At 41.1% G+C, this 13,375-nt stretch overlaps 1 protein-coding gene across 1 annotated transcript in view; it reads right to left on the bottom strand.

The window, feature by feature from the left end:
• The window catches only part of si:dkey-191m6.4 (rho GTPase-activating protein 22), a 32,278-nt gene that overhangs the window by 2,976 nt on the left and 15,927 nt on the right, over positions 1 to 13,375 (bottom strand). The window contains 4 exon segments of the mRNA XM_036573350.1: positions 1,341 to 1,473; positions 2,300 to 2,507; positions 5,705 to 5,833; positions 12,858 to 12,945. Of these exon segments, the coding sequence (XP_036429243.1) occupies positions 1,341 to 1,473; positions 2,300 to 2,507; positions 5,705 to 5,833; positions 12,858 to 12,945 (558 nt within the window).

The raw sequence follows: 13,375 nt of genomic DNA, 5'->3' as shown, positions 1-13,375 counted from the left end.
TCTAAACAATCAATGATTTGATTGCGATCGGTGTATCAGCTTTATCGCATGGGAACATGTTGCTAAGCACTGGTGCCTTATTTACATATCATTTGTTTATGCGCTTTATTAGTGGCCTATTATCAGTCTTCTATGTTTATTATTACTGATATTGATGATGGTGATCATTTTAGCTAGAATGAGAAAGTTCATGAACAAAGTTGGTTTGACAAAAAGTTGCTGTCATAGCTGTTGCTATGAAATCCCAAAGTGTTGCTCGGCTGTTGCTGAGGTGTCCAAGGTAGTTGCTATAGTGTTGCTAGGCTGTTGCTATGGTATCAAAAGTGGTTGCTGTGGTGTTTCTAGGCTGTTGCTATGGTATCCAAGGTAGTTGCTGTGGTGTTGCTAGGCTGTTGCTGTGGTATCCAAGGTAGTTGCTAGGCTGTGCTGTTGCTATGGTATCCAAAGTAGTTGCTGTGGTGTTGCTAGGCTGTTGCTATGGTAACCAAGGTGGTTGCTATGGTGTTTGCTAGGTTGCTGCTATGGTATCCAAGGTGGTTGCTATAGTGTTGCTAGGCTGGTGTTATGGTACCAAGGTGGTCGCTCTGGTGTTGCTAGGCTGTTGCTGTGGTATCCAAGGTGGTTGATGGGGTGTTGCTAGGCTGTTGCTATAGTATCCAAGGTGGTTGCTATGGTGTTGCTGGGCTGTTGCTATGGTAACCAAGGTGGTTGCTATGGTGTTTGCTAGGTTGTTGCTATGGTATCCAAAGTGATTAGGTGGTTGCTATGGTTGCTGGGCTGTTGCTATGGTAACCAAGGTGGTTGCTATGGTGTTGCTAGGCTGGTATTATGGTACCAAGGTGGTTGCTGTGGTGTTGCTAGGCTGTTGTTATGGTATCCAAGGTAGTTGCTGTGGTGTTGCTAGGCTGTTGCTATAGTATCCAAGGTGGTTGCTATGGTGTTGCTGGGCTGTTGCCATGGTAACCAAGGTAGTTGCTATGGTGTTTGCTAGGTTGTTGCTATGGTATCCAAAGTGATTAGGTGGTTGCTATGGTGTTGCTAGGCTGTTGCTATGGTATCCAAGGTGGTTGCTATGGTGTTGCTAGGCTGTTGCTGTGGTATCCAAGGTAGTTGCTATGGTGTTGCTAGGCTGTTGCTATGGTATCCAAGGTGATTAGGTGGTTGCTGTGGTATCCAAGGTTGTTGCTATGTTGTTGTTAGGCTGTTGTTATGCTATCCTGTGTGGTTGCTGTGGTGTTACTAGTGCATTGCTATATTATTCCAGGTAGTTGCTAACTGGGTGTAGACATATGTTCTAGCAGCCTGTTGAGCACAGAACCAGCTGAGAGTTACACACTTACCTCCTGCTCATCTTTGGCCAGGAGCTGAGCACAAGTGAGGAAATCCTCATACTTGCAGAAGGGGATGACCGGCTCTGGAAGCTCTCTGAGGTACAGCTTCAGCAGCGACGCCACAGTGTGGACATCAGTGTTACTGTAAGCAGTTATTGCAGTGTTAGTTCATAAATTAACAGTTATAATTTGGTGATATTTTACAGTTTAGGGCAGAAATTGCAGGACATAAGATGTTTTATGAAGTAAATGATGTACTTGCTGTTAGGATCCTTAAACTAACTTGAAAGGATTAGAATCTTCCACTGAACTGATATACGGCCTTCCTAACTAGACCTGTGCCTCCTGTACAGTGAAGAATCGACGTGGAGAGAGAGGAAATGCGCAGAGGATTTTATGAACAGCATTATTAGAGAAACATCTGTTTTGACACGCTTTGACACTTTTTTCATAAATAGTTTTGTCACTCATTTATGATTTGGTTTATTAGACATGCCAGTCAACATCGCTGCATTGCTGCACATTGGGCTGAGCCCCGGATCTTTACATGCCCAGCCAAAGCCCCTGGGATAGCATTCAAATAAAGTGTCGCAAAGACTTTCATCTCATTGGCTGCATTTGGCAGTAAAATAAAATTTGACAGATTTTTACTTTTAGGAATTTTTCAAGAAATAATTTTACTTCCACTTAAGTATATCTGTGAGTGCAGTAACCAACTTTTTCATCAGTCATTAACTTTTTAGCTCCTAATTCCTTTTTTTGGGATAATTCTTATTGCTGTTCTGCTTCACGCCTCTCACTTTGGAACCCTAACATTTTATTTGGTTGGTTCATTGTTTGGTTGGTAAGTTGATTGGTTGGTTATTTGGTTAATTGATTAGTTGGTTAGGTTGTTTGATTGGTTGGTTGTGTGATTAGTTTGTTGGTTATTTGGTTGGTTCAGTGTTTGGTTAGTTAGTTCGTTGTACCTGTCAAACTGTGGTTTATCTCCACAGTCAAAAGCATCTTGAAGCTCCTTTACTAGGTTGGCCTGGCCCGGCATCCTGAAGAGACCCTCCTCATCCAGCCCCCGCTCTCTGATAAAATCCACACACTGCTCAACCAGGAGAGGAGCGAGACGTGGACCAAACTTCTTCTCATACTGAACCGTGTCCTCCAGCCGTTGTCCAAATATTCCTGTAGGATTGTTGGAAAGAGGACAGAGATGTAAACAGAATTGTTCAGAATGTGGTGTGAAACGCTTTGTTCACAGTGGTGGTGATAGGAACCAGACGTCCACCTCTAAAAGCTCCCTCACAGAAAGTTCCTACATGAAATGGTTATGAATTCACTGCCTGATGACTGAGACACTGTTTTATGATGGTTTTGAGAACTTAAACTCCATTCATGGTGGAGGGATACATGCAGGGCGCTGTGAGGCAAAATAGTCCCCAAAGAAAACTTATTATTTCAGATTTTCCACTATTTTCATCATCAACATTCCATATAAACTCAGAAGACTCGTGTAGGTTCACTGGTGGTTCTGGATAGTAAATAAAATGTCTATATTTGTGTTGTAGTCATGGCGACCCCTGGTTCCTATCACCACCACTGTAAAGACATCTGAACCATTTCACACCAAACCACTCTGAATCACTCTGATTACATCTCACACACTGAAACATGCTGAGAAATCAGTGGATGCATTAGGATGACCTCACCCATAAAACCCATAGGGATAATACTATAAGTATCACATTGAAACAACACTCAGTTATTCGTCCTCACACCTGCATTTCTCCATCCAGCGTCCGGAGCACAGTCACAGTGTCCATATACTGCGCAGGAATCGTAGTAGTTCAGCGAGGAGCATGAACTACATAGGAACAGCCTTTTCTCAGCTACAAAAATGCCCTGTTTTCTGTTTTCTTGAGTCTCTGCTTGTCGGGGTCCCATTCTGTGACAGGCCATGAGGCTCACTGCCAGCCCAGTTGGTGTCAGAGTAGTTGGTTATGTTGTAAATTGGCAAATTAGCATTAAAACAATGTGCCAATGACTTGGTCCTCAGCTCACCATACAGTCAAACAGCCTACAAGTCATGATATTTAACACCAAATGTAGCCATTTGTACCTTCCAGTGATCATATTAGCCACTCAGAGCTGCCAGTTTCTGAGAGAGAAACTCAAACCTTCCTGTGAAACCACAGCAAGAGATTTCTTCCTCTCCTTCTGCTTTAAATGTAAATGAAATCCTTCTGTTTTCAGTCCACATCGTCCCGCCGGCCTCCAGATCAGAAATGTGCAGTTCATTGTTCCTGAGGCTGCATTTCCCTGTGGAGAGAACAGCGCTCCTCCATGCGCTCCAGGCGTGGGAGGTTCATTGGTCCATGTCTTTAACAGGGTTAGCTTTACATCTCATGATGCTGCTATTAATAACATAGACTTTGAAACCTAATCTCGGGAGGGGCTGCCCCCTGACACCCTGCGCTGGAAGTGTGATGATATTTTTGGTGTCTGAGTTTAGGAACGGCAGGTTTGAGGTAAAATAAAAGAGAAGAGTCTGTAATGCGTTAAAGGTTGTGTTAATGTGGGAACCTACAGACGTTGTTTAGGTGCAAACGTGACCAGGTTGATATCAGGCTGGCTCATTTCTGACATCTGGTGGTGGAGTGGAAATCTTACAAGCTACAACACATTTTAAAGGGAACACAAAACATGAGAATTCAATGTACTTTTTAAAAAAAAAAATCCATGGCCTTGTGGACTCCGTACAATAATGCTGAGTAATTGAATATAAACCTGAATGATGTCATTGATTTTTAATGGATTTTTAGTAATATCTTCCAATTTAGATGACCAATTTCTCATTATCTCATTACTGCAATGGTGGAAGAGTTAGAAAAAGAAAAATCTGCCAATAATGTTATTTGTTATAACTTGTCTTTTCTAATTAAATAATAATAATAATAATAATAATAATAATAATAATGAGACAGAACTGTAGAAATGTTACATTAATAAGACATCCATCCATCATCTAAACCGCTTATCCTTCTGGGTCGCGGTGGGGTGCTGGAGCCTATCCCAGCTGTCATTGGGCGGAAGGCAGCATACATTAATAAGACATATAAAATTAATTATAATAGATTTTACTATAAAACCTTAAAATAAAAAATAAATAATTTATTAATTTTTAATGTAAAAATCTGCCTCATATAGCATTCCAATCAATTATTAAAATATGTGTGTTGTTTATTTATGTAATCATCATGACTCTTAAATATTTATGGACTCATTGTGAGAATGACTCCTGAATTTTAACAGGCAGGAAGTTTTAAATCACCAAACGTTAAAAAAAAAGTTAACAGAGCTATAAAAAGTTTTCATGATACACCATATGCATCACGACGTTAGATAAATTACAGCACTACCTTGAAAAAAATATGAAGCCAATTATTTTTGTTCAACATTTCACAAACTATGCTGCACTAAAACCAGTTAAATGTGAATAATTATGCTTCCTTTGTAATCAAACATGTAGTTAGGAAGTGATTTTGAAGTACTGATCATATCTACGATATTCTCAAAAAACATATTGTGACATAATTTATCACAATAACGATAAATATGGTCATTTTGCCCAGCCCTGGCTTAATGTGTACTAAAAAAGTAACTCCGTACTATATTAACTTGTAATATAAAAATCAAAAGATAAGGTCTGCATTAATAGTTTAATAATTAATCATTTTAAAAGTTGATAATTAATGTATTATAATGACAGAGCTTAAAGGTCCCATATATTTTATAATAAGTGTGATGTAGAATATGTAAACACTATTAAAGGTTTGAACATGCTCCCTAGTCCACACAGTACATGTAAGTTTTGAAATGTTGTTTTGTGATGTCACAAAAAACAACACATTTAGATGTATCCACCCGTTCAGCCTACAGCAGTTTAACTCCACCCATTTACACTGGAGTTATAAGCAGTGTTTCAGCCCAGACTGCCTTTTGAAAGAGGCAGCCAATCAAAACAGAGCTCATTTACATACATTAGTCTTAAAGGCGCAGCCTGTTCAATTGTAAGGGATAAAGAGAGGTTTGAAAAAATGCTCATGTGAAATAAATTATGGTTGTTTTTGTTCCATCAACACACACAAAGTGGCTTAATGAGCTATAAACACTAAATTACAGGTCATAAGCTCTCACTCATGGTAGACATAACAGAGAATTCGGTGTTTGTAGTCTGTTGTTTCTGTACATTAAGGCTCTTTCTTTATAATAAGTTTGAATGGAGAGAAAAAGCTTGTAAATAATGCTTTCAAGTCAGCTGAAATCTGGGATCTAACCACTCTGTTTAAATCAGCATCGCGTGCATGCTCTTCTGGTTTTACCTCCTCCAAAAGGAGCCCAGATGACCCGTCTGATGGCCTTGACCCAGTCGTCCATATCGCTCTGGGAGTTGGCCATGAGTAAAAAGGCCTCATGGCTGACGGCTGCTCGCTCTTTCTCCCCAGCTGCGCCTGAGAAACAGAACAGAAGTGAAAATAATACGTCAGTCTCATCACATCTGTATTTGTACAGTTCAGAGTCAGAGCCAGACCTGCAGGACATTAGAGTATACAGGTGAGCATCTACCAGGACTGTGGAGTCAGAAGGAGTCTTAGTCTCTCAGTCATAAACTGTATACAGATGTTGATCTGATAAACCCCAGCAGGGTCCAGAAAAAAAGCAGTTTGAAAATAATTTATATTAATAAGAAATTCTATATAATAATAACATACACACTTATGCATTTTCTAAGCATAAGTGTGTATGTTAAGTGTGTGTGTAAGTGTGTATTCTAACATTTGAAAATAATACACAGATAATAAACAAAAACACCAGAGAACCAGAATCTTGATAACAAAAGGCTGTAAACTGATGAGTTAAGATTAGTTTCATCATCTGTTGTTTGTTAATCATTACTCAGGAGGAGTATATTTATTGCCAGCAGATGGCGCTGCTTTCCTTATAAAAGACTCCAGAAGTTACTAAGTCATGATCAAGCATTATTTTCATTTATACGAGATGTCACCAGCAGGGCTGCATAAAATCCAGACAGCAGATGATTTTGAAGACTTGTTAAGTGCTGAGTATTGGGATGTACAAAGTAGTGGAACCTTTGGCACTAGAACAACTAGAACTGTGCTTTTATCCAGTTCTAAAGGTTCCAGTTGTATGGTTTTAGGTACAAAGCTCAAGATTGGCACCAATAGATTCTAATGGTACTGGAGGGCAGGATCGAGTTTATGTGAAGGAGAGTTTATATTGACTTAATTATCTCATTCCCACGCCTTACTAAGCCGTTGGTGATGCTTGTTAATATGAGTGTTAATACAGCCTGGCCACATATGATCTTTATTTATGTGGGACGTCACCAGCAGGGCTCCTTACATTTTTGTCTCACATACTGTGATAATACAGTGTCTTGGGGCCTGAAGCAGCTCCTACCCAAGTTACTGTTGGATGGTCGGGGCAGTTAGACATCTGAAGGTAACACGTTCCCTCCAAGCAGATGGAGAAGCTGGCGGCTCATTTCCCACCGAGGTGAGGCATTCAGGCAAGTGTTACAGTGCGCACTGATGCTGCAGGGAGGAATGTGAAAAATGGGCCGCAACTGTGCTGCATCCCCTCGGCTGAGCGAATTTCAGGCACCTGTAGGTCCGCCGGTCAGGCACGGACATCTCACAAACACAGACCACTGTGTGCTCCTGCAGACAAGCGCACATACATGAACGCTGAGTATGGCGAGTGGTGATAATGTGGAATGTCATTACGCTCCGGATCGGAGCAGATTAACTCCAGCTGACCTTTGGAGATGAATCATTCCCGGGAGCGACAACTGACGGGAGGAAATCCCTGCACAGAGATAAACAAGCTGCCACTTCATGGGCTACTAAGAGGAGTTTACATCAAGCATCACAGCTACTGACAGGCATTCCGGCTCTTCACTGAGGTCAGGTCAACCGGGTGAGAGTCACTCTTTTGACTCCCAAAAAGCTTTTCGTTTACTTGCAGTCTTGTACCTGAAGTTAGCCAATCAATGATTTATTTATTGATAAAACTTGGTCTACCACTTAATTAACTAAGGGTGCTTTCACACTCACCTTGTATGGTCTGAACCAAAATGGCAGGTTTGAAAGGTGCCTCAGTCTGGACCAAAGGACCAAAATTGGGTCCAAACAACAGAGATGGTCTCACCCTGGATCAAACTGAACCATGATTTGGTTCATCTGCAGTGTGAAAACACTGTTTTTGGATGGTTTGGACTGATTACAGGAAGTTAAGGCAAGATATTGTCACCCTTTAAACAACAGAAGAAGAAAAAAGAACCGGGAGAGAAGCAAAAATGAGCCGCGGTAGCTCACGGGGAGGAGACCCAATATTCAGCTATAATATGGCCCAGAAAAGGTTAAAAGTCTCTTAAAATTGCATTTAAATACCAAAATGTATCCTTTATGCTTGCCGAACTGACCACACATCACCGTCAGATGCTCCTCTACAAACCAATCAGTACAGGGAGACGCAGTCCACGCAGGTGATAAAGACAGAGTGGCAGAGCCAGTACGGAGATCCAAGAGTGGGTCCTGTCATTTTCAGCTACAGCATCATAAGATCTGCACATTATTTTGTCTTTATTTACAAATAAATAAGTCATTCAGCTCTTTAATGTGAGTTGCTCCCAGCGTTCACCTCAAAGAGCTGACTCTGTAAACAGCTTATCACTGATCACAACGTCTCATGTTTAAGACTGTTTATCAGGAAAAACACTAACATAACAACCATAAAACACTAAATTATAATAAATTGTGATTGTATATCTATCAGTCGGTTAACCACTTCCCACCCTCTCCTCAAGCTGATGTGAAAGAAGTTCATTTTTGGTACAAAGACAAGTCTTCAGGGTGAAACTGGAGAAATATCCACCAAACTGCTGTGAAAACTCACAGATGACTTTGCTATGGGAAGACGAGAAGATGACCATAGGCAAGTTCTGCTGCAAGCTGCTTAACTACAAAACAGTCCGTGCCTCATTTTACCTCGTGTTAAGTTGTGCTCCATGCTTTCCTACTAATGCAAGAACATATTTAGCAGATATGCTATAATTACATTAATAGATTGTTATGTAACATTGTTAAACTGGCCACTGTATCATTAGGATCTCATTAAGAGGTCTGACTGTACCTTTTGGTGGTTTGCGCCTCCTTCTCTTACAGCAGCCCTGCCCCATGTCACGCTGGCGAGTCCTACAGCAGTACCATGCCACTCAGTCCAACGGGCAGCACTCGGACCCAAACCCAGAACAGGCACCGGACACTGCAGACAAGAAGCTCAGCCGCAACATCGCTGCATGTCACGCTGGCCAAGGAGCTCAACCACAACCTCGCTGCGCAAAACCTGAAGAACGAGTCTTCATTTGCTTCATTAGTCCTTAATTAGGTCTCATTATTCCATCAAAGAACCAGTTTGCAGTCCATTCGTCCTCCAAAGCACCAGCTTCACTCCGTTCTCGCCGTGGACTGACTGACTGAGGAGACCATCTCCTCTGGCCTTCCCTCTGTCCAAACAAACCCCCCAACCTTGGACAAACAAGTAATCAAACAAATAAACAGACCAGTGGCTCAGTTGGACCAGGTCTCCTGAGCTGCTAGTGTCTTTCCTTCTTAAAAGCATTTCCTCTTCTTGGTAGAGGCCACTGAGAGCAGGGTTGCGTACAGTATGGGTTAAGCAGATGCACAGGCAGTGAGCCTCAGGGTCACAGTCACGCTCCGTAAGGTTTAAGCCTCCGACAACCACAGATGCATGAAATTCCAGCCAGCCAGCAGCGTTTTTTAAATCTATAGAGATCACCGCCCTCCGTGCTCGTCACTCACGCCTCAGTAACGAACAAAGCCAGTTTCTGGTTTTGTACAAGTAAACAGACTCATGACTTGAGCCACAATGGGGGAGAAACTGGTGGCAAAGCAAAATGGTCCAAGAGGTAATATATTAATACCGTGTTAGACGTCGTCACTTCTCTGAACCATTTCTTTTAGAATTAATGTTGACTAAGATGTATTTGAGTTTTTCTTTATATCTAGAGAAGTGTGGGGCACAATTTAACACAGACCTTTACACTGTTATAGAAGGTCAGCCAGCGTGAGCTTCTGGCCACATCACCACACTTCCTAGCCGTGGCCTCCCACCAAAATTCAGAGAGATTTCTCAGTGTTTTAAAGAGATCCAAAGAGGGTTTTCAGGGCATGTAAGTCACTGAGCCTTTTGTGTAAATCACCTGATATTACTGTAATCTTCATCTTGTTTAATTAAACTGAATCAACTCTGTTTGCACTGATTGATCAGACTTTTCTAGCAGGTGTTAAATTGACCCTCTGTCCACCCATGGGCTAAACTGGAACTCTGCTGTTCCCTCATTTTGGGTGGAGTTGTACTGAATGGTAGGAGCAGTTTGTAGCAGAGATGTTTATGTTTCTTGTATAAAAACATGATTATTCCAGCTTAAATATTTTTACAGTTATTTCACAAAAACCCAAATATGTTAGGTTGTGCCCCACCTTCCACTATTTTTTATTTCATTTGTAAATCAGACAGTTTTTGTAAACTATATTGTTTATTATTATTATTATTATTATTATTATTAATCCCCTTCCTGCCCATACTTATGGCAGGCCCTGACAATGTACATAGTTCTGTAATGTTTGCAGATAAAATAAACAAAAACTATTGCTCAAATAAATAAAAAAAAAATATATATATTTTCTTGTAGCACTTTTATTAAGCCTTATCAAGCCAATAATTGCTAAGTAACTGGTGAGAATTAAACAGAGTTAAGAGGGATAAGTGCAGGGTGTTCTGAGGCAAAATAGTCCCCAAAGAAAACTTAATATTTCAGATTTTCCACTATTTTCCATCATCAACATTCCATATAAACTCAGAAGACTCGTGTAGGTTCACTGGTGGTTCTGGATAGTAAATAAAATGTCTATATCTGTGTTGTAGTCATGGCGACCCCTGGTTCCTATCACCACCACTGTAAAGACATCTGAATGACTTTACGTCTCAACCAGTGAAATATGCAAAATAATGTTTAAACATCTGTGGAATTCCCTTCCTGTAAACTTGTCTTGACTGAATTCCCCTTTCGTTGCCCCTGGTTTGCTCATTAGGGGCTTGACCTGCGTTTCTGGAGCTGTGTTTGTGACCGTATGCTGGTAGTTCAATACTGATAGATCTGGATTAAATTTACGTGGCTCCTGAAAGCTTCTCAGAGTGTGAAATGAGATGAAAGCTCTGTAGCACTGGGACTGATACGTTAACACACGTTCCCTTCCAGGCACATTAGCACATAATTGATTTCGAGGAGCTTACATGAGTTTTCCATTAGGAATTCCCCTGTCAGGTGAATATATTGATGGAATACAATGTATATATGAACTATGTTTATCGGTATCACATGGTTAAGATGAGAAACTGCCTTGATATATGATATTACTTTGGTATAATGCATAGATTAAATTAAAGGAAAAGCTGACTATAAAACTACTGTAGCCAGAGGGGTGGCAGTGGTGGCACCGGCTACCCCACAAATCTGGTTGGCCATCCTGTCTGCCACCCCAAACTCTCTGTCATGTAACTGGCTGATTAGAATGATTCCACCCAGAAGAAGCAACCAGGAGAAAGTAGTTCAGCACGTGACATTGCATTAACGGTGCGTAGCTGGTCTTCTACATACAGACAATTTACTGAAATGAATGCAGATAAAAAACCAGAGCAGGTATTTTGTATTTCTCCCAATAATATTTTTCTAATTTCTGGTTATTAAAATGCGGTCTGTGCCTCTGGGGTCCACAAACATGCCCGCATGTCAAATTCTGTGTTTCTGTATGTGTTTGTGTATCTTTGTGATATTATACAGTGCAGAAGTTCAAACACTTCCTGAATCTGTAGAGTCGCCCTTTCCATTCCATCTTATCACGAGATCATACGAGACTCACATCCAGAGTTATGAGCCTATGAAGAGGGGCTGAGATACACGTCATCTGCCTCTCACCGTGTGGAGCTGGTGGATTGGTGTGTCCATCTACATTCTGTGTGAAACTGACCAATGGACACTCAGGAAATCACTAAGGACTGACCATCATCGCGGAAACCCTTCATTCTTCAGCAGCACACCAAAATCTGGAAATCTTCTGTAACCAGCTTTAAAAAGCAGCTGAAAATGTTTTTATTTAGCTCAGCATTCTGTTTCCTGTTTTGTTCTTATTTTTTATTCTCATTCTGTTTATTTTATTCCAGTTTCTTCATATTTAATGTTTAATTGTTCATATTCCTTTTTATTTGTTTACTACAATTTTACATCAAACAAGCACTTCTTTCGAAAGTTTTTCTTTTACTATTATTACTAAATTATCTGTTAATTTACCACTAAACTTATGTATGTTTTAGGTGGGTCTGTTTGTCCAGTTTCTGTTTTAATGTTTGAGCCGCAGTGCTTTCTGCTTTTACGCCGTCGCGACCCAAACTGCTCTTTCACGTGCTGAGAAATGAAAAAGCCCCACACTTAATCTGATTAGTGAAGAAAAGAAGAAGGAAAGCTTGTAAGGCGTCTTCTTATGAGTTCAATGAGTGAATTTAATATCCTGTAAACAGTGAGAGGATTTGGGGGGTGTGTGCAGGTTGACGTATGTTTACCTGAGTGACGGGTGTAGTTACAGAGCACGGCTGTAATCTGAGCCTTAGTTCGGCTCTGTGGGATCTGCTATAAAAGCCCTCGGTCACAGTGCGGACCGCCTCACTGCTTCCTCAGAAACTCACCCCATCAGCCTCTGAGAGCTGATGTCCGTCGCACTGCTGTGCCATGTTTGCTTTGTTCAGCACACACAGTGCAGCAGTGAGTTACAGTAAACAGGGAGGAAATCGAGAGAACCCACTAGAACAGTACAGCTTTAGGCTGGGGATCTCAGACTAGATTAGGGTTCTCATTGACATCAGATAATACTGGGCCTCCTTGAGGAGAGTTTTGAAGCTCATTATATATACGTGGATGGAGACTGAGACTGGGCAGCGGCGACACAACTTACAGTTTATCACACTTTAGTTCGGTTTGACCTTTTTTACATCAGTAACTGTAAGTAGCTGTCTGGTTAACTAACTTGATTGCTTTGTTTACGTGTTTACGTTTCAGCTGTATGTGCATGGTCGGTTGCTAGGCAACAGACATGACAGTTGGTTGTCGACTTGGATCGAGTAGTTTAAGATTTCCTAACTGGAGATAAGACGCTGTAAGATAAGATTCCTAAATTAAGGTCAGATTTGCTTCTGTAAACGAATGTGTGAAACATCTTATCTTGACCTGTCAGAACTTAACTTAGGACTAAAAGAGAGGAGGTTTCTGTAATACGGCCCCAGAGCTCCAGCCCAAGCTCCCTCACCTCCTACATCTCAGTTACTCCTCATAGAACATCCAGGTTCTGCTGCTTTTGGACAGTGATCATTATCACTTACCTGGGACAATCTCAAACAGGTGTCGGCCAGGCTCCTCGGGATTGGCTGTGATCTCGTTCACTTGACTGCCCTTGAGTGGAATGCATCCCTGCGGTGGATAAAATGAAGCTCAAACTTAACAAATCGCTGATCTTTCAGATGCATTTGTTGATGTTATTGGATTGTATTATGTCACTTTGCACTCAGACTGCAAGGCAAGCAGCCAAAATTTTGGACATGGCAGAAATCCACTGGTCTTCTCAATCTGAGCTCATTTGGGCAATTAATCAGGCATCACTCCTCCCCTCACACTGCACATCAAATGATGGATGATGTAGCTGAAATTTGGCCCAATATTGAAATCCAGACCAAATTGGGCTTAAAAACAGGCTAAAATTTAATAGGTAGAGGTTAAAGTGGGGAATTCATCCAATCAAAATTCCTCCATAACTCAGTGTGTGAGATGTAATCAGAGAGATTCAGAGAGGTTTGGTGTGAAATGGTTCAGATGTCTTTACAGTGGGTGGTGATAGGAACCA

Source organism: Colossoma macropomum, unplaced genomic scaffold, assembly GCF_904425465.1.
Source record: "Colossoma macropomum unplaced genomic scaffold, Colossoma_macropomum, whole genome shotgun sequence".
Lineage (NCBI taxonomy): Eukaryota > Metazoa > Chordata > Actinopteri > Characiformes > Serrasalmidae > Colossoma > Colossoma macropomum.
Note: the sequence above shows the minus strand (reverse complement) of the source record. Positions and strands in the feature narration are given on the sequence as shown.